Source organism: Bos javanicus, chromosome 13, assembly GCF_032452875.1.
Source record: "Bos javanicus breed banteng chromosome 13, ARS-OSU_banteng_1.0, whole genome shotgun sequence".
NCBI lineage: Eukaryota > Metazoa > Chordata > Mammalia > Artiodactyla > Bovidae > Bos > Bos javanicus.
The window spans coordinates 33,561,489-33,577,198 of record NC_083880.1 but is presented as its reverse complement, the minus strand read 5'-3'; the positions used below and the strand labels follow the sequence as shown (position 1 = coordinate 33,577,198).

General features: G+C 37.8%; 1 protein-coding gene across 14 annotated transcripts in view; it reads right to left on the bottom strand.

Moving 5' to 3' along the window:
• Window positions 1–15,710, bottom strand: part of ARHGAP12 (Rho GTPase activating protein 12) — a 118,096-nt gene that overhangs the window by 44,130 nt on the left and 58,256 nt on the right. For 9 of the 14 annotated variants that reach the window (XM_061436192.1, XM_061436190.1, XM_061436197.1 and 6 more), the window contains 3 exons: window positions 13,181–13,444; window positions 6,570–6,710; window positions 5,324–5,404 (listed from right to left, as the gene is read on the bottom strand). In XM_061436192.1, coding sequence (XP_061292176.1) covers window positions 5,324–5,404; window positions 6,570–6,710; window positions 13,181–13,444 — 486 coding nt within the window. The remainder of the gene's footprint in view (window positions 1–5,323; window positions 5,405–6,569; window positions 6,711–13,180; window positions 13,445–15,710) is intronic. The other 5 variants (XM_061436199.1, XM_061436201.1, XM_061436202.1 and 2 more) reach the window with 1 other exon arrangement.

Sequence of the window (15,710 nt, the reverse complement as noted above, 5' to 3'; positions counted from 1 at the left end):
TTGAAGAAATGCTTCCTACTCTGAAGTCAAAGACATTCTCTGATCCAGCATTCTATAGCCTTTAAAGTTTTGCTTATTACATTTACAACTGTCATCTACCTGGAATTAATCATTAGGTGAGAAGTCAAGATCTATGTTTATTTCATTTTCCCCCCTGGGAATAACCAATAATCTTCGAAATATTTATTGTACAGTCCATGCTTTACCCAGGGATTTGTGATGCTACATCTGAGGTTCCTATTCTATTCTGCTGGTCTATTTCTCTGCACATGTGCCTACAACTTAATCACTAAAGCAGGGACCCCACCCCTCTCCTATTCTTGAGTAGACATTCTCCCTACTCAGGAATATTTTGGTTCTTCATAGACTTTTGCTTGCAAGTAAAATTTAGCATCAATTCAAAAAAACAAAAAAGGTGGAGACAGGAATAGTAAATGGAAATGCAGTGAATTTACAGATCAATGGGGACACTGTTACAATGTTAAGCATCCCAACCCAAGATCATAATGGTATATCGCATCATTTCAGGTCATCTTTTATGTCCCTCAATTCTGCTCTGAAATTTTCTTAAGATCTTACAAACTTTCTATAGGTATAATCTTAGGATTCTTCTTGGCGTTGTTGCTGCTGCTAATATAAAAAAGAACTTTATTCCTATCATATTTTCAAATTAACTTTTTACTAGAGAATTGGGTAGTTTTTAGGTTGATTTTATATCCAGCAAACTTGCTGAACTAGTAACAGTTCTAAGTTTGGCAAATCTCCTGATTTTCTAATAATAAAAGGAACAACTGCGTCTCTTAATTCTTCTTTGTTTTTTTTTAATTGTTGAATAGAAGCACTGACAGGAAAGTTATAGTCTAAGACCTAATTCTAATGGCAAAGCTTCTGCAATGGCACCATGAAGTATGAGACTTACTATAAACTATATGATAAGTAATCTTCAGCATGATGTAATATATCATTACATTTGAAGTGATCTTTTTGTAGAAACATATAATTGGGTCATGGTTTTTATCATTTCCAGAAATATTCAATAGCTCTGTTTAAACCATTTACATTTAATGTAATTTATTTATATGTTAGGATTTAAGTCTGTTGCTTTGTTTTATATTGTTTATCATGCCTGTTTCTCCTTTCCTGTCTTCCTATGGACTATCCTGAGTTTTTACTAATATAATTTAATCTATAGCTCTTTAAGTCTATTTTGCATTACAGTTTTTTAGTGCTTACTCTAGGTATTACAAATTATGTATTTAATTCCTCCCAATCTACCAATATCAGAATTTTACTATTTCAAGTGAAATGTAGAAACCTTACCAACAATTATGTCACACTACTCTCCCCTCTTCACAATACAGTTGTCCTAGATACCATCTCCACCTTAGAAATGTTCTAATTTTTTTAAAGGTCAAATATAATTTTTTTGATTTCCTCTTTGATTTCCTAAGTGATCAATTGGTTGTCTAGTAGCATATAGTTTAATCTCCACGTGTTTGTGTTTTTTACAGTTTTTTTCCTTGCAGTTAGATTCCTAATCTCAAAGCAGTGTGACTGGAAAAGATGCCTGACACGATTTCAATTTTCTTGAATTTACTGAGGCACACTTTGTGGCCCAGCATGTGATCAATCCTGGAGAATGCTCTACGTGCATTTGAGAATGTGTACTCTGCTGCTTTTGGATGGAATGCTCTATAAATATCAATTAAGCCCATCCAGCCTTGGGTGTCATTTAAAGCCTATGTTTTCTTATTCATTTTCTGTCTGGATGATCTCTTCATTGATCAAAGTGGGGTGTTAAAGTCCCCCACTACTGTTATGTTACTGTTGATTTCTCCTTTTATGGCTGTTCGCATTTGCCTTATATATTGAAATATTCCTATGTTGCGTATGTATATATTTACAATTGTTATATCTTTTTCTTGGATTGATCGTTTGATCTTTATGCAGCGTCCACTGTCTCTTATAACTGTCTTTATTTTAAAGCCTATTTTGTCTGATATGAATATTGCTATTGCAGCTTTCTTTTGATTTCTATTTGCATAGAATATCTTCTTCAGTTCAGTTCAGTTGCTCAGTCGTGTCCGCCTCTTTGCGACACCATGAATCACAGCACGCCAGGCCTCCCTGTCCATCACCAACTCCCGGAGTTCACTCAGACTCTCGTCCATTGAGTCAGGGATGCCAACCAGCCATCTCATCCTCTGTTTGTCCCCTTCTCCTCCTGCCCTCAATCCCTCCCAGCATCAGAGTCTTTTCCAATGAGTCAACAATTCACATGAGGTGGCCAAAGTACTTGAGTGTCAGCTTTCGCATCATTCCTTCCAAAGAAATCCCAGGGCTGATTTCCTTCAGAATGGACTGGTTGGATCTCCTTGCAGTCCAAGGGACTCTCAAGCGTCTTCTCCAACACCACAGGTCAAAAACATCAATTCTTCAGCACTCAGCCTTCTTCACAGTCCAACTCTCACATCCATAAATGACCACAGGAAAAACCACAGCCTTGACTAGACAGACCTTTGTTGGCAAAGTAATGTCTCTGCTTTGGAATATGCTATCTAGGTTGGTCATAACTTTCCTTCCAAGGAGTAAGCGTCTTTTAATTTCATGGCTGCAGTCACCATCTGCAGTGATCTTGGAGCCCCCAAAAATAAAGTCTGACACTGTTTCCACTGTTTCCCCATCTATTTCCCATGAAGTGATGGGACCAGATGCATGATCTTCGTTTTCTGAATGTTGAGTTTTAAGCCAACTTTTTCACTCTCCTCTTTCCATCAAGAGGCTTTTTAGCTCCTCTTCACTTTCTGCCATAAGGGTGGTGTCATCTGCATATCTGAGGTTATTGATATTTCTCCCGGCAATCTTGATTCCAGCTTGTGCTTCTTTCAGCCCAGCGTTTCTCATGAGGTACTCTGCATAGAAGTTAAATAAGCAGGGTGACAATATACAGCCTTGATGTACTCCTTTTCCTATTTGGAACCAGTCTGTTGGTCCATGTCCAGTTCTAACTGTTGCTTCCTGACCTGCATATAGATTTCTCAAGAGGCAGGTCAGGTGGGCTGGTATTCCCATCTCTTTCAGAATTTTCCACAGTTTATTGTGATCCACACAGTCAAAGGCTTTGGCATAGTCAATAAAGGAGAAATAGATGTTTTTCTGGAACTCTCTTGCTTTTTCCATGATCCAGCAGATGCTGGCAGTTTGATCTGTGGTTCCTCTGCCTTTTTTAAAACCAGCTTGAACATCAGGAAGTTCACAGTTCACGTAATGTCTTCTTATATCCCTTTAAAACGCAAGACAAATGTGTCTTCAGATGTTCAGCCTTCCCATTATACTCTGTTCATTTTTAACGTCCCAAGTTTTCTTCATTTATCATTTCTCTTCCGTTTTAAGGATTTCTGATAGCAATTCTTTGAGAACAAGACTGTTGGTAATAAATCTCTGGGTTTACTTTAATCTGAAAATGTCTTTATTTTACTTTCATGCCTGAAGGATATTTTTGCTGGATATACAATCATGAATTTTTTTCTTTCCACATTTGTAAAATGTTGCACCACTTCCTTCTGGCTTCATGGGTTCTAATAAGACATCCTCTGTTATTCAAATCATCATTACCCCCACAAAGTACTGTGTGGTTTCACTGAGTTGCTTTCACGATATTTCTTGGAGCGGGGGGGAAGACGAAGTCTTTAGTTTTCAGAAATCTGATTACAGTGTGTCTGGATGTGGGTTTCTTCGAGTCCATACTGTTTGGTATTTACTCAGCTTCGTGAATCTGGTGGTTTGTCTTTTATCAAATCTGAGATGTTTTCAAACATTGTTTCTGAAAATATTTTTCAGCCTCACACTCTTTCTTCACTCCTTCTGGAATTCTCATGAAATGAATGTTAGGTCTTCTGTATGGTCCCACAGATCTCTGAGACTGTTCATTTTCCTAAAATGTATTTATTTACTCTACCTAGGACCCTATATTCCTCTCACAGCAGAGGCAGAGGTGGAAAAGCAAGCCCTGGTGTACAAGCCCTTTTCAATACCATGTTTATGACACATTTGCTCACATCCCATCAGTGGAAGCAAGTCACATGTCTAGACTATATTCAGTCATGGTAATAGCAGGACAATACGCCCCCATCCACAGCAAGAGGTCACTACAAAGATACACAGCAAAAAGCACTGATACAGCAGTGGGTGAGGAGTGGGTCAAGTGATGCAAACTGCCACCACAGGTAATCTTGCTTTTTACCCTTTGATGGCTATTAAGACTGTCTCCCTCTACTGAAGTTTCACGGACTCAGTAAAATTTGTCAATAGGTGTATTTACTTTTCTGTGTTCTGTCAGTATTGAAGGCTCCAGTTGAAGACTGATGCCTTCCTTTAGTTTCAGAAAATTCCAAGAAATTATATTTCCAAAATACTATTTATCTACCACTTCTTCCATTTTCTTCTTCGAGAATTCCTCATTTGTGCATACAGGAAACTTTCCACCCACGTTCCATCTCCTTTAACCATATTTTAATATTTGTTATCTTCCTGTCCCTCTAACTATAGTTTATTCTATCCATTGCACTATATTTTTTAATGATTTTTTTCTATATCCATGTATCTCTAAACTACTAATATTTTTCTTTAAATTGACTTACTTTGGGAAAAAGAAAATTTTATTTAGAAACTAATGTCTATCTGATAATTGACACTACAGATACATCTGCTACTCATAGGTTTTTCTAAAATGTTAAAATAAGGTACCAATTAAAATGTAAATGGTTGCTCAGATATCATTAATATTTATATATATTTATATCTTAATACTAACAGTGGTAAGTACAGAACCATTTTGAAACCTACTGCTTTAGATAAACTCAGCCCTGGAGCATTTATCTTTAGAAAGCCAGTGAGACCCTGGAAGGTCTCATTACTACATGCTGCTAATGATTGACTCAACTATAACACACATCTACATACAAGAATAAACTTGAATACTGAGTTGCTTTTCTTTTAAATAAGTTTAACACCAACTTCCTGCAGAAAACTCAACAAATTTAAGAGAACTCTTTGCATTACTGCCACTTAAAGGGGATCTTAGATCCAGGAACACTGAAAACTGAGTCAAAAAACTTTTAAATAGGGATTATCAATATTATATAGCTATAAATGTATGTCACAGAATAATTAAAGCAACAGATTCTCAATGAATTATGGAAAAACTAGTCTTGCTGCTTTTTAAGCGCTGAATAAAAATTTTAAAATAAACCTGTTGTAACCATTCTCAGGTATTACTTCATCCGCTATTTTTACACAGAAACTCAGAGTTAAGGTTTATTACCTTTGGCAACTCCCATTCTGACCGAGATCCATCTGCACTGTAGTAATACTGTCTACCTTGATCGTCAACATGCTTGAGCCACTATAAAAACAAAACAGGTGTTATATTTTAAACACAAATAAAGTTGAGCTTAAGCTTATAAAATCATAGGTATTAGATGATATTCTTATGAATTTTATTCTATTTGCTCAAAAACATTCCAAAAGAAATATAACAAACTTATACTAACAGACTTGCATTTTAAGTTCAATAAAAATAAGTAACTAAATATTAAATGCAAATTTATTTTCTCTCTTTCATCCAGTGTCAAGCTAGTGATCCAAGCACCACTTAACAACACAAGAAATGGATAACATAAAGATACAAAGATACATATACGGACAACATATATATGTATGTGGACACAAGGACACACAACCCTGAAATCAGGTTGAGAAATTAACAAAAGGGAATTTTTCTTCAATCTTTAAGGATGAAACTACTAAACGATTTAATCCAAACTTCATACAAACCCTTAGAATTACCTGCTGTAGCCAACACAGCTTATTCATACAATTTAAGTAACACCAACAACAAAACTTCATATAATACCGGAAATATGAAGGAGTAAAGACTAAAACATATGATCTTGATTGTGAAATAAATGAAAATTATTGTTTTCATGTGTTCTAGTGTTAAATAATTAAAGAAACAATGTGGAGTGAAAAAACCTATTTCCATTTATTCACAAGGCTTTTATTTTTTAAACTAGCACAACCAACCATTACCTTCTCTGATGATAAACACATAAAATTACAGCAAGTATTCTCACACTAATTAATTAATCATAAAGCACTAGATTCATGGTTTTTGTTTTACATAACTTGGTTATAAAAGAAATAGCAATGTAGGAAGTGAGGGGGATTATTATGACATGTTGAGAAAACTTCCCAAAAAACTATTTGCCAAGAAAAACACAAAGAAATATGTTTATTGAAGAGGCATAAACAGAATGACACTCAACGGGTCTAACTCTTAAAAAGATTCTGTCTTAAACAGGTTGACACCACAAAAATTATGGTAACTGGAAGCAGTTTAAAACCATGAATCAGTAGTTACACTGAGTTTTCAGACTGTCAGCTGACAGGACTACAGAATTATAAGAAAATATTTTCATGAGTTTTTAAAATACTACTAGAGCTTCAGTACACAACAATTTTATGAGAGGAATCTGCCAAGAAAACTAGATGAGAAAAAAAGAATGTACCTTTTCATTAGTATAGTCACTGGTATATAAGGTATGCCCACGTTCATCCAACTCTTCTGACCAACCCCTTGGAGGAGAACCACACTGACTATCTGACTGGCTGTGACAAATGCTGTGGTAGTTTTCTTCTGATGAAAAAAGCTACAAATAGTCAGAAACATAAGGATTGTTCTTCTTTGAATATATATATACAGCAGTTGAAAATCTAAGCAATTGACTTTATTTGGCTATACATACTAAAAGATCTTGAATATATTCAAGTATTTAATTTTCAAAACAAATTGTTTAGTCTTTTTAATGGTACATTGTAAGTGGTGCAGGGGAAATTAATAAGTTATTATGTTGCATTAATGCAAGCCTACAAATATTCACTATAATGAAACTAAAAACAATGTTTTCAGACTGAGAGATAAAAACACTACCTTCTACGTTGTGCTACTTTCAACTGAAATCAGGTTAAAAAATGATGGGGACAGAGCAAATGTATGTACGCACATTTATATGTAAGCAAAGTAGGAGGTGAGGGCTCTTCATTAGACTGAGATACTTGAAAATTTCACCTATTAATTGCAAGTTCCTAGCCAAACACCCAATAGAAAGTGCTTACTAAATATATCTTGAGCTAATTTTTTTAAAGTGTGTGGGATGGGAGAGGGGAGGAAAAGACACTAGCTCTGTAACTCTGTATTTTATTTTCTAATTGATCATAAAGTTTTCCTGACTCACTCAACACAAATGCTTGTTAAAAACTATTCAAAACTATACTTTAAAAGAAAAAAAAATTGAATGAATTCAAACATAACACCGAAAAATTAAGAAATTCAGTGTAATATTTACTGGGCTAATTCTGCAAATGACCCTTCCAGGGTCACATTCAGGTAAAACAGTTTCTACAATTACATCTACTCAATAGATCAAATTTTCTACCATCGTATTTGGTCTGAAACACTCAGATGTGTACAAGTAACAAACATCCTAATGTCAGTAACATGTTCATAAAAACTGACAAAGACAACTTTAGGGAAGTCTTGAATGGAGTGAGCTATACATGTTCTGTAATAGCAGTGGTTAAAAAAAATGGAAAACCTAACTGAATCCTGAAAAATCAGGATTATTTTAATCCAATTGAGACCACTTAAAACATAAGCTAATATCAGAGAGGTACAATAAGAATCTTTTAGAAACAGAATAAAAGGCAATCTGTATGGAGAATATTATTCAGCCATTAAAAAAAAAAAAGAAATTTAGTTATTTGGGACAACACAGATAGATTTTGAGGCCAGTATGTTAACTGAAATAACTTGCAGAAGAAAGACAAATACCCAGCAATCTCACTCACATGTGGAATGTGGAAACAAACCAAACAAGCAAGCTCACAGGCACAGAGAACAGACTGGTGGTTGACAGAGACATGGGCAATGGGCGAAGAGGGTCAGAAGGTACAGACTCCTAGTGACAAAACAAATTAAGTCCTGAGGATGGAGTCTACAGCATGGTTACAGAGTTAATAATACAACATTGCACGTTTGAAATTTGCTAATAAAAGAGTAGATCTTAAAAGTTCTCATTCCCAGAAAAAAAAATTCTGCAACTATGTATGGTGACAGATACTAACTAGGTTTATTGTGATCATTTTGGCAATATATACAAATGTCACATCATATTACATCACAATTTTTTCCAAAACCATCAAGGAGCAAGAGGTTAAGAAACACTCAGGAACAAAACAAACTAGAAGCATGAATCCAGATCGGTAAGGAGAATAAAAAGGCAGCATTCTCTGAGAAGGCATTTGCCAAACCTTGAGCTAAAACATTAGTTTTCAAGACCATGCAGACATGCTGGGGAACAGGACTCGGGACAATGTAAGGCAGGGAGTCCCACAATAAAGACAGGGGACCCCAAAGAATTATACCTGCAGATTATAGGGTAAACCAGAAACAAATCTTGTCTCTCTACTGCATACTAGGAAAATCACAGGAATAATTGGGGGAAATCAGGGGAGAACCCAACAAGCCAGTCTTTATGCATTCAAATTACTACTACCTAGGTGGCCTAGGGAAACTAAAACTGAAAATTTAGTTTCAAATGTTCATAGGATACTAGTTTCCCCAGGCACCTGAGAGAAACACAAGGATAGCCTCTCAGAAGGAAACTTTCAAAGTCAGCATTTAAGATTTGTTATCTATGATTTCCAACAACTATCATCTCACATTAAAACATACACACACGATATGAATCAAACAGCATGAGTGAGAGTCAGCAGAAAAACAGCATATTCAGACTCTTAAAGCCTTTATATACTGAAATTATCAAAAATAAAGTAGAAAATAAGATCCAAGAAAAATATGACAAATAAATGCAATATACGATCATTCACTGGATCCTTTACTGCAGGAATAAAAAACATAAAGGATATTAACTAACCAGTGAGAAACACTGAATATTAACTTTGTATTAAATAATATTCAGATATTAAATTTCTTGGATGTGATAAATGCATTTTTCAATGTTTTCAATTTGTTTTACTGGAAAAAGTCCTTATACTTAGAGAATAAAACATTACATTGTCTGGACAAATGATTCAGATTAAAATAATTAGTGGAGATAGAAGGGTGAAAGGAGGTAGAAAGAAATGTGTGCAACTTTTGAAGTCCACGCGCCCTAGAGTCCAAGCTCCGCAGAGAAGCCACCGCAGTGAGAAGCCTGCACACCGCAACTAGACAGTAGCCCCTGCTCACCGCAACTAGAGAAAGCCCGTGTGAAGCAACGAAGACCCAGTCCAGTAAAGAAGAAAGAAACCAGGCAAATGTGGTGAAGTGGTAACAACTTGTACACCAGATGAAGGGTGCCGAGCATACAGGGGCTCAAGGTGCTATTCTTTCCACTTTTCTGTATGTTTCACAATTTTCAAACTAGTAACATGGGTAGCTCCCCCAAACAAATTAAAAATAACACATCTTTTAAGTTCAAGGGTTGGTTTAATATCACATAAACACACATGATGAAGAGAGAAACAGCAAACAGGAGCCTAACTTGAAAATGACTGAAGACAAAGCACGGAGAGGGACAGCAATAAAATGTTAAGTATAACGGAAATCCAGAAACAGGACTAACGGAGTAAGCAGATTAAACATTTATCTAATCAAAGTCCCAAAATGAGAGGAAAGAGAAAATGAGACAGGAGCTGTATATAGATAGTGCATATAGATATACAGGAATTTTCCAGAGCTAATCAAAGGTAGAAACTCCTTAAATTTGGGATTCCCAACAAAGCCTGGGCAGGAAATAAAAAAAGATAACTTCACCTAATCACATCACAGTGAAATTACAGGCACAAGGTCCTCAAAGCCTCCTGCAAGAAGAGACCTATAGACTGAATTGTGCATATTAATAACAGAAGCCTGAAAACATGAGAGTAAGTCTCAAGGAACTGGGAAAAAACAAAAAGCAAACAATCACCTTAGAAATGTGTACCAGTAAAGACAGTCTTGAAAAATAATGAAAAATAAATTTCCAGGCAAATGAAAACCAAGACTCTATCACTAATGGAGGCTCACCAAGGAAACTTAAAGGTATGGATATGTACTTAAGGCAGTAAAAAAATTATTCAAGATAATGTAATCTGCCTAAGAAATCTCAAAAAGAAAGTGGTAAATATGAGGATTAATTTTAAGCCCCCCATGTACAACAGTGGGGATTCCCTGGTGGCTCAGTGGTAAAGAACCCACCTGCCAAGCAGGAGGCATGGGTTTAATCCCTGGGCTGGGAAGATCCCCTGAAGAAGGAAATGGCAACCTACTCCAGTATTCTTGCCGAGAGAAAACCCATGGACAGAGGAGCTTAGTGGGCTACTGTCCATGGGATCACCAAAGAGCTGGACATGAATTAGTCACTAAACAACAAATGTACCACAGTCGTGGGGGGCAAAGGGGACTAGAAAATGGAAATAAACAACAACAAAGAGCCCCACAGCACTTAAAGAGTTCTTGGAGGGTTTCAAGGAGCAAGCAGACGCTGATTAATTGTAGACGCTGACACATACGCTGGTTACAGCTTCTAAGGTAGCGTTCTTAGCAGCAGCAGCACAGACAGTCAGGGCCAGATTATTCCTCATGGTGGGAGCTCTCGTGTGAATCACAGGATGCACAACAGTTTCTCTGGCCTCTACCCACGAGACACTGGTAACCCTTCCTGAGCTGTAACAACTCAGAACATCCCCAGACACTGCCTAATGTTCCCTGCAGACAAAACTGCCCTAGGTGAGAACCACTGTTCTAGGGCAACCACTAAAATAACAAGCTTCCGAGTTAGAATGAAAGAGAAGCTTGCTCCCACTTGAACCCCAATAAGGTAACAGTACTGAAATAAGCTCAAAAAGATCTGAACCCCCAAGAACAGGGAGAACACAGAAAGACACAAGAGCCATAGAACTCTGGAGGCTGAGAAGCAGATGAACAAAAACCTAAATTATCCACAAAGCAAGCAGAATCTAAACGGGTGGGGGTTGGGGTGGCACTGAGGAGGAAAGATGAAATCCACCAAGTTTACACAGCAACGTCTTCAAATGGCTCGGGTTCCTCCTGGAACCGAGGTACTAAACTGAGGACTGAGATAGCCAGGATCCCCTTCTCATGCCGGGCCACCAGTGTGCACCCTCCGTTCCTGCAGCAGAAGCACAGGGACTGATTCCCTCTCAAGAGAAATTCTGAGCTGGGAAACAACAGGCACAACTGGAACACGGGTACCAGACAGAAAGAGGGGAGACTAATGGGCTGTGTGTGAAATAAATGCTGCTACCAACACCCTGGGCAGCTCTTACTGGCCAGTGTTCTGACTTCTGCAGACTGGTCAGTCTGAAAGGGAAGACCTCATGGTTCCAACACTGGAGACATCCAACATGCAGTTGACCAAGATCACCATAAAGTCAAGTTCAAAATGCCTCGCAATTGTGAGAAAAAATGATCTCCAACCTAGAATTCTGCTCTCAGGCAAACTCTCAAGTAAATGTGAGAGTACAGTGTCAACATTTTCACACACACAGTCTGTTTTACCTCCATATGCAACCTTTCTCAAGAAGTTACTGGAAGGTGTGCCCTGGCCACTCTGGAAACACCTATTTTTACACAATATGTGCAGAGAGTAGAGGTGTGAGCTCAGACTGCAATTTACAGATCACTCCCGTCTAGTCTCTGAAGCGTAACAGAAACCTAAGAAAGGCTATTATTCAAGTTTCCGTGTATACTTTAAATCCCTTTATTCTATAATTTAGCCATTTCCCTAATTCTTCCAAATGATAAGACTTGACTTTATTATGGACACGCAGGACAACTTACTTTCAAATCTTTCTAGACACACAAATTCAAATCACTTCCCTAACACTTCTCTTATTATAGTAACGCATGAACAATTTCTCACTAACCCTCTACCTCATTCCTCAACTCTGAAAGTATTAATACAAGCTACCACCAAAGCATAGCTATAAATAACCAACTGAAAAATAGGACAAGAGGAGGGGTTATTAACTATACAAAGCTCTTAGACTCTGCCTTACACAGGATGTGTTGCCTGATTCCTCCAGCTCCTACCTAGCTGGAGTTCTGTTTCTGCTGTACAAGTCAGCTGCTCTAAGAGCAGGAGTCCTGTGTGTGTGCAGGCGCTGCCGTCTACCATACAGCGGGATGTAACTCCGTGCCATCCATCCTACCCAGGCTTCTCTGCACATCTGCAGTCCCAGCCTGGGGGGATCAGGGGATAGAGGGGGTGTGGGTGTGTGTGGGTATGTGTGTGTGTAGAGGGGTGGGTAGGTGTGTGTGTGTGTGTGTTGCACCGCCCTCCAGGGGTGTGTGTGTGTGTTGCACTGAGTATGTGTGTCTGTGTGTGTGTCTATGAAACCAAGGTTGGGGAAATGGTAATGGACACTTGTCAGAGAAAATGATGATTTTAGGGACTTCCCTGGTAGTTCAGTGGTTAAGATCCACACTTCCACTGCAGGCGCACAGATTCGATCCCTGGTAGGGGAACTAAGATTCCACAAGCTACATGGCATGGCCAAAAAAACAGAAAACAACCAGCCAATCAAGAAATAATGTTTTTAGAGTGAACTGTCAGACTTAGAGGATGTTCAGCCTGTAGCAAAGGACTTATATTATACTTATTTCCCCTACACAGACATAAAAAGTGATCTTGTACCTCTAACAAAAACTGAGAAGTATCTTGCCAGTCCCATCAAATCATAAAGAAAAGCATCAAATAACTGGGTTTTTGTTTGGCTAAATCACATCACATATTTTCTTCCCTTCTTTTTCTAAAAAATCGTAACTGCTTTGGCAATGACAATGACTGGATTAGTATCTTCTAGCATGTGAGGGAAACCAAGGGCAATAGGCAACATTAACCCAGTTAACTCTAGACAAGTAAGCATGCCACAGGGCTAGCTGCTGTCTACTATCTACACACTAGGAAGCAACAAGCAGTAATATGATAAAACTTGGAAAGAAGATTTAGTATCTTAGAGATTTCAAAGGTTAGAAGCAAACCTATTTACTTCTCTGAGGAACGAAAAGAGAAAAAGCTCCGTAACTCACTGGTTGACCCCCAGCTCCTCATACCTCTTGATCCCCTGGACTCTGGGAATCTCCTTTGCTTGTGTTCGTATCTCGAGTCCAACGAGGGGGTTTCCAAGTTCTTTCCTGTGTACCTCTGTTATAGTAATAACAACGCCCTGAACTATCTTTATGAGTTTCCCATTCTCCATTAATCTGAATTGCTGGGCTTCCGGGGAGCGGGGGAAGAGCAGACTGGGATATCTTCAGTTCTTGCAGGTTAGCGTAGACAGGAGAATCAGGTCGCCCTTGATTTGGAGGTGTCGTTGCCTATGAAAGATTTGAAATATCCATGTTTACACATGTATAATGCTTATAAATAAAAATTAAATAAAACATGAGATTTATAAACATAAATGCAAATTCATTTTAAAACATATATGGAGGTGTGTATATATATTAAAGGAAATGAGAATTTAAGTTTTAATGTTCATAGTTTGAAAAAATAAGAATTTAACAGTTTTAATATTCATAGTTTGAAAAACAAACATAAAAGCTTTCAGAAGAACCCAGAGTGTACTTAGTTACTGCCCCTCACCCTGAGAGCACACTCAACTAGCAGCTGGGAGCGGCGGGCTCCAGTTTAAGATCTGGCCTGACAAGCTGCAAAACCACAGACTAGATCGCTTCATCTCTATGAAACAGAACTGTTTAATCTCTGTAAGTGAAGAAATTGGATTAAACCACTTAGGTCTCCACTGGCTCTAAAACTCCACAATTTTAAAGCAATTTTTAAAATACAAAACGTCTTACACAGAAGTCAGCACTTACTCAGAAAACTATAAAAAAATTTTATATCCTAAGCTCTAATATTAAATCAAGAATATAAGTAAAAGATAAAGGAGATATAGTAGTACTTCAGCCAAGAATTTACCACATACTACTCCTTCCCAGTTATAATTTCTCAGTGTGTGTGTGTGCGTGTGTGTGCTCAGTCGCTCAGTTGTGCCCGGCTCTTTTTGACCTTATGGACTGTAGCTTGCAAGGTTCCTCTGTCCATGGGATTTTTCAGGCAAGAATATTGGACTGGGTTGCTATTTCCTTTTTCCAACTAATGTTCCCAACTCAGGGACTCAACCTGCGTTTCTTGTATCTCCTGCATTGGCAGGCGGATTCTTTACCACTGAGCCACCTGGGAAGCCTGTTTCTCAGTAGCCCTAAACAAATCTTTACTCTCTTCTTAGTTTATTTATATGTGAAATTCCTAAGAGCAGAAAAAACAACTAGCTGTAACTCTGATTTACACGCTTATTTAATTTCAACTTTCAGTTTTACATTTATTTGTAAATATCTCACTAGATGTCAGTCAAGAGCAGAATACTCTTCACACACTTTGCATAAGGACCTTGTAAACTGTACTACGGAGAAGGCAATGGCACCCCACTCCAGTACTCTTGCCTGGAAAATCCCATGGATGGAGGAGCCTGGTAGGCTGTAGTCCATGAGGTCACTAAGAGTCGGACACACTGAGCGACTTCACTTTCACTTTCACGCATTGGAAAAGGAAATGGCAACCCATTCCTGTGTTCTTGCCTGGAGAATCCCAGGGACAGGGGAGCCTGGTGGGCTGCCATCTATGGGGTCACACAGAGTCGGACACGACTGAAGCAACTTAGCAGCAGCAGCAGCAGCAAACTGTACTAACAGTTATAGCTGCTGAAAGAATAAGCACACATCTAAGAACACATTTTTATGTTGGGTGTTTGTGTATATTAGCTTCCTTTTACAACAGAGTTTCTCAGCCTTGGCATCACTAACATTTGGGGACAGATCCTTTTTTATAGGGGGCTATCCTGTGCAGTACATTATGTCCACTAGCACCTCCGGCCTCCACCTACTCAATGACAGCGGTTTCTTCCCACTGTGACCATTAAAGAGTCTCCAGATGCGGCCAAATGTTCTATGGGGACATCACTGCCCCTGGTTGAGAACCACTGCTTTGCTATATTAATCTGAGAACCACTCAGATGTCCCATTACTTCTACAATATACCAGAGTTTTATGAATATCTGAAAACACTGAATTTTTTAAAAGGGGGAAATGTGAATGTATACACCAAATCAATTTTATTGAAATTAAAGCTCTTTAACTTCTAAAATATCATTTACTTATAAATTAATTATAATGACTCTAAATCACAGAATAAGCTTTAAAAAAAAAGAAAATAGTAAAAATAACCCAAGACATGAATACATTTATAAAATGGTTACCTTTGGTCTTTTTACACATGGTAATTATGCAAATACTCTATTAAGTGATACTAATGAGACCATTTTCCTATAAAGGTCAGCTCTGAATTTAGACTATCACCAAACAGTATCTTTCTATGAAGAAAATCTATCCATGAAGACAGATTTGCATGTATTTCATTTCCAGACTAATTTCATATCCTGTTGAATTAGCCAGGGTAACAATGCTTCTCTGACTAAAACAAACTCTGTTAATATAACAAACAATTCTACATAGTAAATCATTTCCTAAGAACTTACCTAGAGAATTCAACAAGAGTTAAAGAAGCTCTTTGCCCCTGGTACTT